Source organism: Crinia signifera, chromosome 7, assembly GCF_055691185.1.
Source record: "Crinia signifera chromosome 7, ASM5569118v1, whole genome shotgun sequence".
Classification (NCBI taxonomy): domain Eukaryota; kingdom Metazoa; phylum Chordata; class Amphibia; order Anura; family Myobatrachidae; genus Crinia; species Crinia signifera.
The window spans coordinates 195,283,352-195,301,290 of NC_139223.1; the positions used below are offsets into that span (position 1 = coordinate 195,283,352).

At 42.4% G+C, this 17,939-nt stretch overlaps 2 protein-coding genes and 1 long non-coding RNA gene across 8 annotated transcripts in view; 1 reads left to right on the plus strand and 2 right to left on the minus strand.

The window, feature by feature from the left end:
* The window catches only part of LOC146021025 (uncharacterized), a 45,340-nt gene that overhangs the window by 3,411 nt on the left and 23,990 nt on the right, over window positions 1-17,939 (plus strand). The window lies entirely within an intron of this gene.
* On the minus strand, window positions 2,168-7,159 carry DLX1 (distal-less homeobox 1). Of its 2 annotated transcripts, XM_083154809.1 has the most exons (3): window positions 6,304-6,951; window positions 5,129-5,328; window positions 2,168-3,087 (listed from the first exon to the last, which is right to left on the minus strand). In XM_083154809.1, exons 1-3 carry the CDS (start codon window positions 6,602-6,604, stop codon window positions 2,833-2,835), a joined length of 756 nt encoding a protein of 251 aa, XP_083010935.1. In that variant the 5' UTR covers window positions 6,605-6,951; the 3' UTR covers window positions 2,168-2,832. The 2 variants fall into 2 exon arrangements, with proteins under 2 accessions (XP_083010935.1, XP_083010936.1); XM_083154810.1 differs by lacking the exon at window positions 5,129-5,328 and having other exon boundaries at window positions 2,865-3,087; window positions 6,304-7,159.
* Window positions 11,325-17,939, minus strand: part of METAP1D (methionyl aminopeptidase type 1D, mitochondrial) — a 182,305-nt gene continuing 175,690 nt past the window's right edge. Inside the window, exons 9-11 of one of the 3 annotated variants that reach the window (XM_083154813.1) lie at window positions 13,444-13,491; window positions 11,879-11,957; window positions 11,325-11,749 (exon numbers count right to left, since the gene is read on the minus strand). In XM_083154813.1, the coding sequence (XP_083010939.1) occupies window positions 11,674-11,749; window positions 11,879-11,957; window positions 13,444-13,491 (203 nt within the window). In that variant the 3' untranslated portion in view covers window positions 11,325-11,673. The remainder of the gene's footprint in view (window positions 11,750-11,878; window positions 11,958-13,443; window positions 13,492-17,939) is intronic. The other 2 variants (XM_083154811.1, XM_083154812.1) reach the window with 2 other exon arrangements.

The window sequence follows — 17,939 nt, forward strand, 5'->3', positions numbered from 1 at the left end:
CTAGCACCCCCTATGTATGTTATTGTCAGCCTATTTTTATCACTTTTGTTCCCAATTGGAAAGAGCAACGGACTATGCTGGCGCCATGTACATAAATGTTAACATTTGCAATGTACATATATGTTAATATATGTTGCCATGTACATAAATGTAAATATATGGCGCTATGTACATAAATGTTAATATATGGCGCTATGTACATAAATGTAAATATATGTTGCCATGTACATAAATGTAAATATATGGCGCTATGTACATAAATGTTAATACATATAGTTTTAATAAACAGTTGCTCGGAAATAACTGTAGAGATCATACAGTAGGATAAGATAAGATGCGCCAAAGAACACTCACTGCTATCAATAGCACCAGCCAGAAGTACTTTAGTACAGAGGGACAAATACATACAAACAGGTATTGGCAGGCTGTGTAGTTGTGATGTTTGAATTAGTAGGCTGTGTAGTTGTGATGTTTGTATTAGTAGGCATGTACCTATTGTGATATCCGCTCTCCTAACCTTCAGTAATTGTGGAAGTAAAGAAGGGGTGTAGGGGGTTCTATAAAAATTAAATAAACACAAACAAACAAACAAACTATATCTTGTTTGGTCCCAATAACTTTCCCCGACATAATGCAAGGAGATAAGGTGTGTACACACGGGGAACTTTTAATAGGAGATTTTGACTAGATAGTCAAAATCTCCTGGAAGGATAGCCAAAATCTCCCTATTTTTCTCCTGAGTCAATATTATCTAGCAGAAATTACTTAGTATAGATTGACTGTGCAGGCAAGGACATTTTGACTAGATCATAGACTATCATTGCTCAGACAAAATCGCTTAGTCAAAATCTCCAGTGCATCTAGCCAAAATCTCCAGTGCATCTAGCCAAAATCTCCAGTGCATCTAGCCAAAATCTCCAGTACATCTAGCCAAAATCTCTCCCAAAATTGCTTAGTCAAAATTGTCCATTAGTCAAAATCTCCCAGTGTGTACACCCCTATAGAGAAGGTTTCCTGGAACAAAAGCGGGTGTTGGCACTTTACCATAATGCAAACCTCCTTGGCCGGAATGCAAGATTATTAGAGGGAATAATGTCTACTTATTAAAACAGACATACAGGATTACTAAAGGTATTAATTAACACGTGACACATCTTAAATCAGAGAGTGAAGACTAACATATGACTAAATTATGAATTCATTGAAAAATATTATTTGGCATAGTATGTGTATGTATATATATATATATATATATATATATATATATATATATATATATATAGATAGATAGATAGATATATAGATATCTCTATATATATGTATAGATATATATATATCTATATATATCTATATATATAGATATATATATATATATCTATATATATATCTATATATAAATACATACACATGTATATAAACACACATACACACCATATGATGTTGGAAAGCTCACTCGCAGATAATGACCAAGTTGCTATATATATATTTGTATATTGCATGCAAACAAAAGACATGTATCAACCCATCTCTTTTTCTTTTTCAAAACCATTTTTACTGTCTTAAAGAAACTTTATAACTTATATACAAAGTTTTTTTTGTTGTTGTTTAAGATACAAAGAAATAAGTTAACATTTTCAATATAAAACTAAACTTTTGACATATAATAACACTAAACACAACTGATTTCAGTAATCACATATTTCAAATTTCACAAAGATGCCAAGATCTCATATCACAAAGTGTCGTGGTTACAGGCACGCAGAACGAAAACAGGAGAGGGCAGAGAAATGTGTGCAAACAACTTTACAGAACACTAGTAACATTATGTACAAGGGGTAACGCTTGCAGATACATTACTGCCACTTCATCTGGCAACATACTGCGCCGCAATATATCCAGCATTGAAGGGTTAATGTATGCAAGTGGTGGGGATGAAGAAAAAGAAAACGAACCAACAAAAAAAAAAAAAACTCTAATTGGCATTCAAGTTATGGGGTTAAAAAAAAAGTTTTAGAGAAAGCTGTCTAGTCTACAGCCAATTGACCTGGTATCTAGAACATCTTGTCCCCTCTGGGATTTAAATACTGTAGAGAACAAGCACTCTTCTGCATGATCAATATCTTATAACGGATAATATTCTTTATAAACACTGGGAGGGGGGGGGGTGTAGAAAATGCAAAATCACATAAACCTAAGCTCTTATATTTTTTTAAAGTACAAAATGTTTTACAATTGACTGAATAATTGATTTTTTTTTTTAAGAAACAGTGCATTTTGCCAAACTCTTGTTTATCTCTGTCATTTTGCACATCAGTGGTAGCTATGAGTAGGAATTTCAAATAGAATCGTCCTCTAGAATTTGAAACGATCCTCGAAAAAAAAAAAAATTCCTTAATTAATATTAGGAACTAACAATGTTTGGTTCCTATATGGGAATTTGCTGATTGTGGGTGGTTGTTTGAGAAATTGGGTAAATGAACAGAAAATACCAAGACAAAGACAGACATGAGAGGGTATTGTTATTGTTCCCCCATTACAAACATCTTTGTTCCAATTGTCCTCAGAATATAGTGTGTTCCTCGCTCCTTGCAGCCAGGCTGCCCCGTGCCTGGTGATACAGTGGGTAGAGACTGCTATGCCAGGTGTCAACAGTTGGGTACCAGCCCGCATCATATTGGCGCATTATCTGTCCTCCAGGCCTGTAACAAGGAGTCACCACGCTCCCAAAGGCACAGAGCTTCACTTCTAAATGTAATTTGTTATTTCGTGTAGATTTTTTGTTTTTATACAGTTCTTATGGTGGGTCCCCAATGGGAGATTTGGCTGCAGACATCACATTAGCTGAGGTTGCTGCATGGCTTCTTGGTGGGCTGATGGGTACCAAGAGGTGTAGCTTGGGATGTAAGCTGCTGGGGTCCCAGAGGTGGTCTTGCCAGAAGAAGTGGGGGTGTTCCATACAGGGGGTACAGGAGGGGAACCGGCTGAAAGTGCTCTGCCATTAGCCAAAGCGCTGTTTTCCAAGGCTGATCCCCCCTGCTTCATCAGCTTCTTGAATTTGGATCTTTTGTTTTGAAACCAAATTTTTACCTAGTAGAGGGGAAACAAAGAATTGGTTATACTGTCTTTTGTGTGTGTTTGTGCATACATACATGTATGTAGTATGTGTGGGTTTGTGCACACATGTATGTAGCATGGGTGTGTTTATGGATGCGTGTGAATTTATATTTTCTAAATAAATATGTTTGTTTGCATATATATATATATATATATATATATATGCACATACAGTGTGTGTGTGTGTGTGTGTGTGTGTGTGTGTGTGTGTGTGTGTGTGTGTGTGTGTGTGTGTGTGTGTGTGCACGCGTATATATATTTAGATAGGATTTATAAAGTATCACATTAAAAATTAACTACAATAGTTGTACATCCAAAGGAATTTTACTGTATAACGCAAACATAGCTGATTATAGTAAATTCAGTTTCTGGTTTTATATTTATTTATATTTCTTTGTACTAATTTAAAAAAAAAAAAAAACACTTTAAAATCAGAATATTTCCAGTTATTTGGATAGTAAATATCAATTTATTTAAATGAAACATTCTGTATGTCAGATCACATTATGCAAAAAATAATAATTTATTTCAATATTGGAAATGAATCTAATCCGATATTATTTGCGATCAGAGCCCGAGAAGCTTTCCTTAATTCCTAAGGAATGACTTTGGTGCAATAAGCGTGCCCACAATTATTAATAATGCACAGTAATATCTGCGGTGCGTGTGAGTTTTATTTCATCTGGCAAGCACGTGTAACATACAATTAACAAAATCCCTTTAGTGTATCCTGTCAAGATAGATTGTTCATATAATTGATTGTCATAAAATACCATCACTTGCACTTTTTAAAACTCCACCTTACTCCAAGTTAACCATTTGGAAGCCAAAATTAAGACGCGTGTGTCCTATTAAAATGCAAAGTAATGTATTACAATCCTCTTTGGCAACGTTATATTTAATAATGTAACAAAGACGTTAAGTGATACAGAGAGAATACAGCGACACGTCTCTACCAAATATACAACTAGGAAAAGTTATCTATTACAAACAAAAAAGGCCTGTCCGATTTATTGTGTATTGTATTATTTTACGGACAGTATCGGTATTTATTTATTTATGTATTCATTTATTTGTTTATGGTATTAAAAAAAAAAACAACAACATTTTTTTGGTTGGGTGACTGATATTTGCATTTCAGAAATATTTGATCTATGCAATTTTACCAGGCCTAATATTACATTGCCAGTATGGTCTGTGGTCGGTAAGCTCTTGGGTGTCCGTGGTGAGGGCGAGGGTATCGGTTGTGATAAGTGGGGGGGGGGCTGTGTTTTGGACCTGGGTGGCAAAGCATGTTAAGAGATATTAAGGCTATACAGGGTGCTAAGGATTGTTTGTCAGAGACTAATTCCCAATGTGTGCCAAGGCTCTGTGCTAGGATTTGCAGATGGTAGAAAAAGGGGCAGACTAGATGGGCCAAGTGGTTCTTATCTGCCGTCAAATTCAAATTCAATATTTTAGAGGGGCATTGGAGCAGTGTGATTCTGGGGTGTAAAGGCTATGTGCCAGTGTTTCCATATGCCAGGGGGGGCATTTGGGCAGTGTGTCGCTCAGTTGCTAGGGTTATGTGATTTGGGATTGCTGGTGAGAGAGGGGCATTTGGTAAGTGTGCCACTTGGTTGCTAGGGTTATGTGGTTGGACTTGTTTTATGAGAGAGGGGCATTTCAGCAGTGTGCCAGTTTATTGGCAGATATGTCATTGGGCTTGCTGGTGAGAGTGGGGCATTTGGGCAGTGTGCCATAAGGGTGCCAGGGCTATGACTTGCTGGTGGGAGAGGGGCATTTGGGCAATGTTCCACTTGGTTGCCAGGGATATGTGATTGGGCTTGCTGGTGACAGAGGGACATGTGGGCAGTGTGCCATTTATGTGCCAGGGCTATGCACTAGGGCTTGTTAGTAACAGATGGTCATTCAGGCTGGGTGTCAGCAGTGTGCCAGGCCTATGTGCTAGGGCTTTCTGGTACAAGCTGTACATTTGGGTGCCAGGGGTAAACCTGCGCCCTGCATACAGTACCTGTGTCTGGGTGAGTCCCAGGGAAGCTGCCAGCTCCGCTCTCTCGGGCAGTGCCAGGTACTGCGTCTGCTGGAAGCGCCTGTTGAGTGCCTGCAGCTGCAGGCTGGAGTAGATAGTCCTGGGCTTGCGGATCTTCTTCCCCTTGCCGTTGAAGCGGACCTCTCCACCTTCCACCACCGTGCTCTTCTCTGTCTCTGCCCCTGCACAGACACAGCCACACATCAGTGACAGCCAGACACAACCATCCAACAACAACAAGTTATACACACATCTGATGTGAGACAGCACAAAAAGCTCCAGCAGCCAGTGCAAGTTTTTTTTCCAGCATGCTACAGTTTAGGTTTAATTACCCTTAATTGCATACATTGTTTATAGCGCCACGCAATAAATAATTACGCAGGCTAATGCGCGCACATCTGAGCTGCTGTATGTGCCACAGAGCTGGCTGCTGGCTGCAGGGGAGGATCGGGGGGTCCCCGGGCTGCTGGCTGCAGGGGAGGATCGGGGGGTCCCCGGGCTACTGGCTGCATGGGAGGATCGGGGGGTCCCCGGGCTACTGGCTGCATGGGAGGATCGGGGGGTCCCAGGACTACTGGCTGTGGGGGATTATAGTGGGTTCCACGAGCTTCTGTCTGCATGGTGTTATAGTGGGGTTCTAGGGCTGCTGTCTGCATGGGGTACAGTGGGGACACAGGGCTGTTGCCTGCAAGGAGGATCGTGGGGACCCAGCGCTGCTGGCGGCAGGGGGGGTCGTGGGGACCCAGGGCTGCTGGCTGCAGGGGGATCGTGGGGACCCAGGGCTGCTGTCTGCATGGGGGGATCGTGGGGACCCAGGGCTGCTGTCTGCATGGGGGGATCGTGGGGACCCAGGGCTGCTGTCTGCGGGGGGGGGGGGGGGGGGGGGGATCGTGGGGACCCAGGGCTGCTGTCTGCGGGGGGGGGGGATCGTGGGGACCCCGGGCTGCTGGCTGGGGGGGGGGGGATCGTGGGGACCCAGGGCTGCTGGCTGCTGGGGGGATCGTGGGGACCCAGGGCTGCTGTCTGCAGGGGGTGATCGTGAGGACCCAGGGCTGCTGCGGAGATCGCGGGGACCCAGGGCTGCTGGCTGCACGGGATATCGGGGGGCAGTCACCCCACCATTAGGAGCACAAGAGAGATCGTTGCTGGTACTGTACCTGTCTCCTCCAGTCGGCTCTGGCTGAGGCTGGAGCTGTTGGGGTAGGGCTGCACGGTACTGATGTAGGGGTTAGAGGAATGGCTGCTCACCGAGTTCACATAGGGGTAGCCCAGGGGTCTGGAGAAGGACGAGGCGCCGCTGTAGGAGCTGTCATGCTGGGAGTGCAGGCAGTGCATGGAGTAGTGCCCATGGGACATGGGGGAAGGTGGCATCTGCTGGTTCGGCGGCCCGAACTCCATGAACACCGCCTTCCCTGACACCGGGCTGCTAAGACTCTCTGGCATAGTAGTCATGGTCATTGCTTCTCGCTTCCTTTTTCCTGCCTTTAATTTTTTTTGGGTAGATTTTTTTTTTTTTAATGTGGATCCCCCTTTTTTTATTTTTCCAAAGGGGGTCCTCCTGCCAGAGGAAAGGATCCCAATTTAAGCAGATCGGATTTTTTCACTTTCCATTCATAAGAAAAAAAATGGAGTTTTGTCTCTTTGGGAGGAAAAAATAGGAAAAAAAAAAAGTCCCAAGCGCTGGAGCTGTGCACAGAGCTACACAAACTCGCCCAGGAGCTTTGACTCAGCCCGCTTTGCATATTCATGAGGCGGCGGAGGGGATTGGCTGACTGCTTGAATCGAAGGGCTGGGATTGGTCAAAGCGCGCCCAGGGCTGTGGCTGGCCTAGAGGAGTGAGCGTGGAAGGAGGCAGAGGGGAGACTTCCCTAGTGGCCTGTGCATCTGGGATATAGAGCAACATTCTACAACTACTAATAATAATAAAGGCTAGGGACACACACAGTGGGATCAGAACACAGCTCAGGTGCAGGGGGACCAGGGATTGTTTTAATCAACCCTGATGATGAGGATGATGATGATTTATTTATTCTGTCCTCCCATATTTTTACAATTGGCTAGGGTTTTGTGTTCAATAAGGCTACATGATGCTCCCACACCAAACACTTTTCCACTCCATTTGAGAGAGCAATAATAATTCGGTACACAACAGTGAGAAAACCTGTCACATCCTGCAAACACACACACACACACACACACACACACACACACACACACACTGCCTGCACTGATACCTTAGCTACACACACCAGTGACTCCCAGCAGCACATGTGTGAATTACAGAAGGGGGGGGGGGGTACTGTATTAAACATATTAGCTAGCAGTAACTCTGTGTACAAGACTTAATGTTGCCTACTCCCACATGCACTTGACATATAAACTTATATTTAATTATTCACACTTATTTTAATACATAATAACACGAAGACGTTGAATGCAATTATGGATAATGCATGTACACCTTGGTGATAGACTTCTGGTAATTATGCATGGCAAACACCCTGTGCAATTACCCTATCACTACATACTTTACATTCCAGCGTTGGCATGTGCATTCATAGTATCACTGAGTGGTAACAGGTATGCAGAATACAACAATACATACAATCATTCTAACATACCTTATTTATTGGCAAAATGTTGTATTTCCTAAAGTCTCATAGGGTACAACAATAATAAAAGACGTGACCATTGTGTATATTTGTGTATTGAAGTATTTTTAGGCTTCTATAGGTGTTTGAATCGATCATCTAAATGTATATATCTAATATATATATATATATATATAGATATATATCTTTATATATATATACACATCGTTATATATCTATATATATATATATATATATTATATATATATATATATATATAGATATATATATATATATATATATATAATAAACAGGTTTATATGAATCCGAATAGTGTAGTACTCCAAGTATTATTTGTATCTGTCCAGAAATCTGTATGAATCCAGCATAGACGCTTTGGATACATTGGGAAGTGTGTGATGAAGGAATTGCTCCCCAGAGATGGGGCTATGGATGGAAGCATAGATACAGTGTCAGAGCCTGTAGAGAGTAGATACAGTATCAGAGAGCCTGTAGAGAGTAGAAACAGTATATCAGAGCCTGTACAGTAGATACAATATCATAGCCTGTAGAGAGTAGATACAGTATCAGAACCTGTAGAGTGTAGAAACAGTATATCAAAACCTGTAGAGTGTAGAAACAGTATATCAGAGTCTGTAGAGTTGATATATCAGAGCCTGTACAGTAGATACAATATCATAGCCTGTAGAGAGTAGATACAGTATCAGAACCTGTAGAGTGTAGAAACAGTATATCAGAGCCTGTAGAGTTGATATATCAGAGCCTGTACAGTAGATACAGTATCAGAGGCCTGTAGAGAGTAGATACAGTATCAGAACCTCTAGAGTTGATATATCAGAGCCTGTACAGTAGATACAGTATCAGAGGCCTGTAGAGAGTAGATACAGTATATCAGTGGCAGATGATTCCCCATAGAATGTGAGATCAGATAATTAGGATTCCTCCATACACAATGGCCTTCTCCCTATACATGCGCACTGTTGTGTGTGAGGCCCAGGGGAAGAATCCCACATGACTCTGCTAGAAGATAATTAGAAAGTGTTGATCATTATTTATTCCATAATTCCGTGGTGTATTAATAAGTGGAGCAGGAAAGCGATCCTGGGGAAGCTCACACACGTGCAGCTGTATTCCTCCCTCATTCATGTGATTAATAAATGCTAAAAGTCTCAAGTGCTCTGATCCCAGCTGAAGCGGCCTCATTAGCATAACACTGATGTTTAATTTTCATACGCATAATTAGCCATATATTTAACAATAATAGCAACACGCTGCCTTTCACCATTAAACAGCCTGGGATTGCGATCCGGCCCGAGCTGAGCCTCCACAGATCCTCCCTCTGTAGCAATAATCACGGTGATTCCAGCTTGTGGTCAAGCAATCTGATCACACAACATTGCTGGGGATATTGATATCCTAATGATCCAATCTTTATCTCTCTGTCTGGCTGATAACAGAGAGCTGGGCTATTCTACAAGTGGGACCTGGCACTGTAAAGACTAGGTGTCACACTAAAGGACACACTAATGTACACAGCCATGGCTAGTGAGAAATCACTGGGATCTGCAATGCTGCACGCTCTTGTACAGGGAGACGTTCCATTTAAACCGAGCACTGTTAATATGATCGCTACTTGAAAGGGTTAATGAGTTGGGGGGGGGGGGGGGGTGTTAATATATCAGTATATTTTAGATAACTTTCAGCTGGTCACTGCTATGTCTGACACTGATGAGTTTGGCTCCCCCCCCCCCCCCCCCTTTTCCTGGTCTATTTTAAGGTGCCACATGGAGTGATACGTGATACCCTCATTATCACTTTTTGTATTAAATCATCCCCGTGTAATGACTAAAATGATTAAATGATTAATATCACTGCCAACACAGGAATCGGCATCAGTGACAGGGTAATATAACTAGTTTGTGGCTCCTGCACCCCCATCTGTACCTCGCAGCAGTCAGATGTACTAAGATTTCCGGATAACGATACATAGAAGCCGGCATCTCAGCCAGGAAGGGGTTAATTACTATGTACAGTAATGTTCATGCACGTCCATGGAGGAAACGGCAGCTGACGTGGAACCACAAGTTGCAGCATGACCGGCCAGTCTCTAGTGATTCTGCGGAATCTGGCAGGACACAGGTCACCGGACACAATAATCCAGAGTGACACACACACACACACACACACACACACACACACACACACACACACACCTAATGTACTTTTATTTAGCCACGTTTTGTAATTAAGATTATAAATGTGTATAATAATTTGTACCACCTCCGTATAATTGCTACACAAACAGCTTGTTACCGTAGCAGTTGGTAAAGTCCCGAATTAATAAAAAGATCGCTGCATGGGGATGGTGGACTCTGTCAGTCACATCATACAGCCAAATACAGGGGTCTTGGGTCCACTATAAATATTCTATTCTGCATATATATATATATATATGTGTGTGTGTGTGTGTGTGTATATATATATATATATATATATATATATATATATATAATGTGGACATATATTTATAGACACATATGTATATATATATATATGGACATATTATATATATATATATATATATATATATATATATATATATGCACACACATATAGATAGATAGATAGATAATCTAGTGGGAACACTTGTAGTGCTAAAATGCATTATTTTAATCTTCTAAATACTCTAAATTAAACAAATATTTCCCATCATTACAGTATTATTTAGACCCTGTTTAAAGGTTGGAATTCGGTTATAATTAACAAATGCTAATGTGTCCTGTTTGGTTTAATGACGAACGAATATACACAAAGCGAAAGGAGGCACATTTGGATGAAGTATCCTGGTAGAACACAATCGCTCTGCAATTCGGTTGTGTGTCCTGCGCCCATCACATCTATAATGCCTAACAAGGGCTTCACATGAGATTACCAAGTGATCACTTCTCTAGAGAATTAAAACATGGAACAATAAATCAGTTTGGCTACAATATATTATATATATATATATATATATATATATATATATATAGATATATATAAAATCTGGTGTCTGAAATGAGCTGATTAACGCTGACTTTAGGGTCTGCGCACTAGGCTGCTCTTAGTACATAGCATAGTGTTGGACTGGATCCCAGAGAATGGTTAGTGGTCTGTGTAAGTACAATTTGAATAGCAAATGTATAATGTATATTCCGGCAGGATGATTAGCAGTTGCGTAATTATACACTACTACGAGCGTTACCTCTACAGCACCACTGGGCTTTTCCCCTCTCTGCAAATCATCTTTTCTCTCTCTGTTATCTTAATTCTCAGCAATTTTTTTCCCCCCAAGTGGGTCAAAAATACATGATTTATTGCATTTCATTTTAAATGCTGTTTACAGGATATGCTGAAATCTTGCCTTTCACCCTGTGTCTACATTTATACACACACAAAGGCAGTGGGGAAACATACTGTAGAACACACACGTCAGTGTATGCAAGAGGTATAATAAATATGATTTCACAAATTAAAAATAAAATAAATAAAACGTGGCCTGTTATTACTTCATAAGACACCTTTATTGTCCAATCAGATCACACACTGGAAATATTACAACATTCAAATCATTAAGAATAGAAACAAAATGTTATATCTTGTAATTCCCAGTCTTGTACCCCAATATATATATATATATATATATATATATATATATATATATATATATATATATATGTATATGTATATATATATATATTCCCACAGATCGCTTATAGATGACATCGCAGGTTAATAAATCACACACATGCGCGTTGCAATTTATTAAGTGTCCATTCTACGTTACAGTCCACCTGGTTGTGCTTGTGCTGGTGTCAGCATTAATATCTGTAGACTCCCCCACTATTAATACATAAAATGCACTGAGATTGTGGACTACTCTCCCGGCAGTCTAGTCAAGATGTCAGATCCTCTTGATGTGAGTACAATGGTATGCTCAAACTGGGCTGATCTGTAATAAACAGATATTAAAGCACAGGTCAGTAAGCAGCAGGACTGAAGGAAGGTTCTGTATACTTGTCCGTTCCACCGCAGGATATTAAATGGTTAACACAACACATTATTATTTTTTTTAAATCACCTTTTATTATCCGTTGATACCGCCGTCCATTTGTCCCGGAGGATCCTGAAATCAGGAGAGCCTTCCATTATAATGGGTTCTGTCAACACAGAAGAAACGAATCAGAATTTACATGGTAAATAAATCAGAGAAATAAATAACAATCGTATACTGCGTTGGCTTTGTAACTCCTGTGCAGTCATCTGTACGGATAGAAGCCACAAGGGGGGTTAAACTAATTTGCTTGGTTAACTAATTCTGTAAATATATAATATAAACACATTCCTTTCTACAGATGTGAGCCATAGGGATGGAAATTATAACCAGGCTTCAGAGATTAACGCTATATTAATCAACATAAAGGGGATTTATTCGCCCCGTGTCCATTTTAAGTCAACCATAAATAAATGACCTGGATGACCTCATATTCTAGAGAAGATATTAGACATTAGCATTAAATCTAGTCCATAGAATGGGATGGATGAGGACAGTGATCTGTACGATAAATGTCTGTGACATCTGCCCCAATGTAACTAGATTCTACTTAGAACGTTGCAGCTCAGACAAATGTATCCATTTTTTTTGCACCATCTCACAAAATGCTGCTACACTGCTGGGACCTGTAGTTCCCCGGCAGCTGGGACGCCACAGGTTGCCTATATTTAGAGTAGGGGTTAATTTGTTGGCACAGATGTGGAGTAAAAAAGAAAATGTCAAGAGGGAGCCAGCTGTTACCCCAGCGCAGAAAGTCCAATGGAAGAGGTCAGAGGGATCAAGGTTCAGTTTACAGGCTGGTGATTGGCCCCTTCCTAAATGGTTGCAGCTGTGCCATCTCTGCATGTTGGCTGCTTGATGAGATACCTGCTACAAGATGTGATCCAACAGTACAGGGCAGCAATTCATGAAGACACGCGATGAAACACAGAATAATATTGTGTTAGATCAGCCACATAAACAGCGGTTGGGTTGGTGGGGGGGGGGGGGGGGGGTGTATGGACTGCACTAACAGGCAACCTGACACTTCAGTTGGTTTGGAACTTGTGGAGGCATGCTGGAACTTGTAGTTCCACCACAGGTTGAACTACAAGTTTCAGCATGCCTCTGTCTGTTGTTCAACAACTCTTCACCGTCTATGCATATACCACAGCATAGCCTCTTTATGGGGGTTATTCTGATTCACTCGGAAAGGCACAATCACTCTCTAATGGACAAAACCATGTGCACTGCAGGTGGGGCTGATGTAACATGTGCAGAGAGAATTATATTTGGATGTTTTATTATTTCTGTGCAGGGTAAATACTGGCTGCTTTATTTTTTTACACTGCAATATAGATATCAGTTTGAAGTACACCCCTCACCCAAATCTAACTCTCTCTGCACATGTTACCCCATGCAGTGCACATGGTTTTATCCATTAGAGAGTGATTGTGCCTTTCCCCTATGTTTTCTGTGCAACAACATTAACATCCACAGCACACAGCACACTGTAATCTGTCTGTCTGCAGTCACTGTGATGTGCTGAAATAATAAGGTGATTATTAGCAGTTTGAAAAAGTTTACAAAAAGTGTAAAAGAATTGTACTGACCTATAGTAAATGCCATCCCTTCTTCCATTTCCATATCATTAACATTTGCTAGGAAAAAAAACCAGAAGATATTTGCATATATTACATCGCCCTAAGGGGACACATTTCTGTTTCAAGATGTGTCTATGAAATGAGGTCTCTCAGGTAGTGTTATTAACTCTCATAATGTTCTAGTTCTTTCAGTGTAGCTGGCTCCCAGCAAATGTGGGCACCAATATTTTGTGTCATGTCAATGTGAATTATGAATCATACACCTCTGTAGTTAATGACACTGCAGAACGTTTTATACATGGGTGACATACTGTAAATACACATTACGCCATTCCCAGATAACTGTTTACTGTCCATAAATTGAAGTTATGAAAATGAGCCAAAAACAATAATGAATTCGAGAAAAGAAGGGTGAAATGTAATAGGATGAGAGATGTTTTAAAGCGGAAATCATTGACACTGCTAAACCAGTTTGATTTTGCTGTGTAAATGATTGCCGCTTTAAAAAATCTGGAGATTTCTTACCAAAATCTCTCACTTTCTGAATCTCTCGTCCTATTAAATTTCACCTGAAATGTTTATTTGCCTCATATTGGTGTCAGAGATCTGAATCTGTAGGATATGGGAGGTGATGTTAATGTGGAATTATATTTATATTATCCAAATAAAATTGAATGAGGCACACACAGATAATGTCCAACATTGCAGATATTTCAGGGCTGTGTTTCGGTGAATTGCTTGGATGCTTAGAGGCACATTTATCAAGATCGCATTTACAATGTGATCTGGGCGGAATATTACTGCCCAGGATGGCATTGTAAAATGCGATCATATCACCTGAATGTATGATCTGCCAGGGCGCAGAGACAGGGTTCCGAAAGGAGCCCGTCCCTGCGATGCCCGGAGCCAGATGCCTGGGGGTCTGCGCATGCGCGGTTACGCGCTGACCCCCCCCCGCGCAACCCCGCTGACTGCACTGCCGCTCGGGCAGTGCGATGTGTAGCCATAGGCTACAATGGGCTATCGCCATATCAGAATGGCGATAGCCCAGGGATGCGAAGCCGGGCTGCCCGATGTTAATACATCGGGCAGCTTCACATCCCCCATAGAAACCTATGGGGGATGCGGCCGGCGGTGCTGCAGGGGGGATAGCAGCAGGGATCGGAGATTCCTGCTGTGGTCCCCCTATGATACATTTCAGTGCTACTTAATATTTGTGGTTAACCCCTGAAAACTGATGTTTTCGGGGATTTGGCCGCAAATATTGCTTGATATATGGGCCCCTCATATTTATAACCTTATTTTCATAATTGGATTTATATATATTTTACTTCAACTAAGGTTTTAGTAATTAAAAAAAGTCACCGGCCCTTTTATGCCACTTTCATATTGCATATGCCGGGTCCGACCCAGGACCTGCACTTTCACAGTAAACCCAGGTGGCTCATTGGGGGTGATTCTTGTCTGTTCGAATTTGGCTCTGTACCAATGGTTGGGGAAATGCTCAAGCTCATGGTCTATTATGGGCATGTGCCGGTCCACCACTGTGGATGGGCAAGTCGCAGAGGCGTCTGCAGGGATCGGGCTGGGGGTAGACGGTGGTGAAGTCAGGTGCCGCCCATGGGAACGTCCAGCGGCGGTGGCATGCGAGGGGATGTGTCTTCAATACACCTGCCCTTGCATGGTAGCGATGGGACTCGTCTGCGTGTGGGGGGGGGTGTCTCTGGCACTCGGTAAACTGCAATCCTCGGAGCTTCCATAGTCAACCAGAATCAACCCTTGTACACAGCTCGACCCAGGTTTAAGCCTTCTTACAACCCGGGTCAAATTGCCGGGTTGGTCGAACCTGGTTATAGGATTTGGTGCTTTCACACCGCATTGTTGGTCGACACAGTAACAACCCAGCAATAACCCAAGTTTAAGGTGCTGTGTGAAAGGGGTATTATAAAAAGAAAAAGATGTTATGATCGTTTTCTGCAGGAGATAAGCAGTATGGCCGCTGTGCATGCACTGTCAGCAGGGACCACACATGCACATCCCGATGTCTGTGCTGGGTGATTCATCTGGCCAATATGATCGTTTTCTGCAATGTGATACCAATATCCCATCCAGATTGCAATGCCAATGCAATCAATGATAAATGGGCCGCTATATCGTTCTTCCTACGTAATTCCATATAAGTCCTCAAAAGGAAGTGATACTATGGGGCCCATTTATCATATAATATTTCCGGCTAATTCCCCCAAAACACCCATTCACCAGAATTTATGTAGGAGGGACCACAGCAGGAATCTCCGATCCATGCTGTGATCCCTCCTGCCCCACTTGCGGCCGATCCGAAGCTGCCATTCCGAGATGACGGTATCTCTTGCAAACGCAGAGATAAAAAAAAAAAAAAATCTGTCTTGTGGGCGTGGCCTAGACTACTAAGCTAGTTTGAGGCACATACAGAGATGGAACACCTGTTTCTGATAGATCTTTTGCACCCAGCATGGGGCCGGTATTAGAGACAATATGAATGATGCCAGCTGCAGCTGTGGGCAGAAGAACAGCAGGCGGTTTCAAGCGTACGCATGATGTCACATGGATACTAGTAGGTAGGGCACAAGGTATTAAATCTGGCTGCTGCAGACATCCGCACTTGCGTGGGATTTGCATCATAGTCATCACAGCTCTGGAATCCTATAAAAACATTTTTGTCTTATTAAACTAGATATGCTGCTGAATTTACACCGATTATCTAAAAAGCCACTGGTAATAAAATTGTGCATGTCCCACTTTTCTGTGTTGGATAAATAATTGTGTTGTGCAGAGGAGAATTAAAGCAGCGGAACAGAAGAACATTAAAAATCTGTGAAAACAAACATGGACCGCACCAGATCTGATCTTGTAAAGCAATTTCACTATGTACTATTTTGATAGGCATCAAAATGCCAAAACAGACAAGCTGAAACGAAACATGACATCCATCACTTTATTAAATAGGAGAAGAGTGAAAAACACAATTTTTGGAGACGTTAACTTAAAATCCAACATTTCTATTTAATAAAGAAAAAAAAAAGACCATTAAGGCTCACACAAAAGGCTTTTTTTTGGGTATTGGAACAGATAACTGTAAGGTGCCGTACACAGAGACACTTCTACATTTTGATGCTAATAATTACAGATTCGTTCTTCCATTCATTGGTTTGGCTAAATATATATATTGAGAAATGTCTACTGACAAAGGAAGAATCAATTCAGTACAATATGCATTGACAAAGTATCCATGAGACATAGGTATGTTGGTGGGTCCTCTGTAAGGGGGCACTTTATCACTGAACACCCCCAAAACACCCATTTTCAGGGGTTAACTACAAATATATATGATAACCTTAATGTATCACTGATGGACTGCAGCAGATATCTCCCATACCTGCTGTTATCCCTCCATTCCAGCCAGCAGGTGATCCCCCATAGGAGTCGTGGGGGATGTCATGTTCCCAGATTTACCAATTTATGGACTGTGAAGAAGATGGCATTAGCCCGCTGTAGTTTATGGACCACTCAGTTAGCCGTTAGAAGGTTCCCCCAGACACTATGCAGGAATGGCCAACACATATGTGTGGTCAGCGGGACTGCACAGACACAGGAGACCTAGTACCACTCTGAGCACATGACAGTGATGGGCTAGTTTTGGGGACCCCTGTCCCTGCCGGTGCACCATCACATCAGGTACAGGTGTGGGAGATTGAAGTGGGAGCAAGGTACAGGTGTGGGAGATGGAAGGTGGGAGCGTAGTACAGGTGTGGGAGATGGAAGGTGGGAGCGAGGTACAGGTGTGGGAGATGGAAGGTGGGAGCGAGGTATAGGTGAGGTAGATGGAAGGTGGGAGCGAGGTACAGGTGTTGGAGATGGAAGGTGGGAGCGAAGTACAGGTGGAGATGGAAGGTGGGAGCGAGGTACAGGTGTGGGAGATGGAAGGTGGGAGCGAGGTATAGGTGAGGTAGATGGAAGGTGGGAGCGAGGTACAGGTGTGGGAGATGGAAGGTGGGAGCGAGGTACAGGTGTGGGAGATGGAAGGTGGGAGCGAGGTATAGTTGAGGTAGATGGAAGGTGGGAGTGAGGTACAGGTGTGGTAGATGGAAGGTGGGAGCGAAGTACAGGTGGAGATGGAAGGTGGGAGCGAGGTACAGGTGTGGGAGATGGAAGGTGGGAGCGAGGTACAGGTGTGGGAGATGGAAGGTGGGAGCGAGGTACAGGTATGGGAGATGGAAGGTGGGAGCGAAGTACAGGTGGAGATGGAAGGTGGGAGCGAGGTACAGGTGTGGGAGATGGAAGGTGGGAGCGAGGTACAGGTGTGGGAGATGGAAGGTGGGAGCGAGGTACAGCTGTGGGAGATGGAAGGTGGGAGCGAGGTACAGGTGGAGATGGAAGGTGGGAGCGAGGTACAGGTGTGGGAGATGGAAGGTGGGAGCGAGGTACAGGTATGGGAGATGGAAGGTGGGAACGAGGTACAGGTGTGG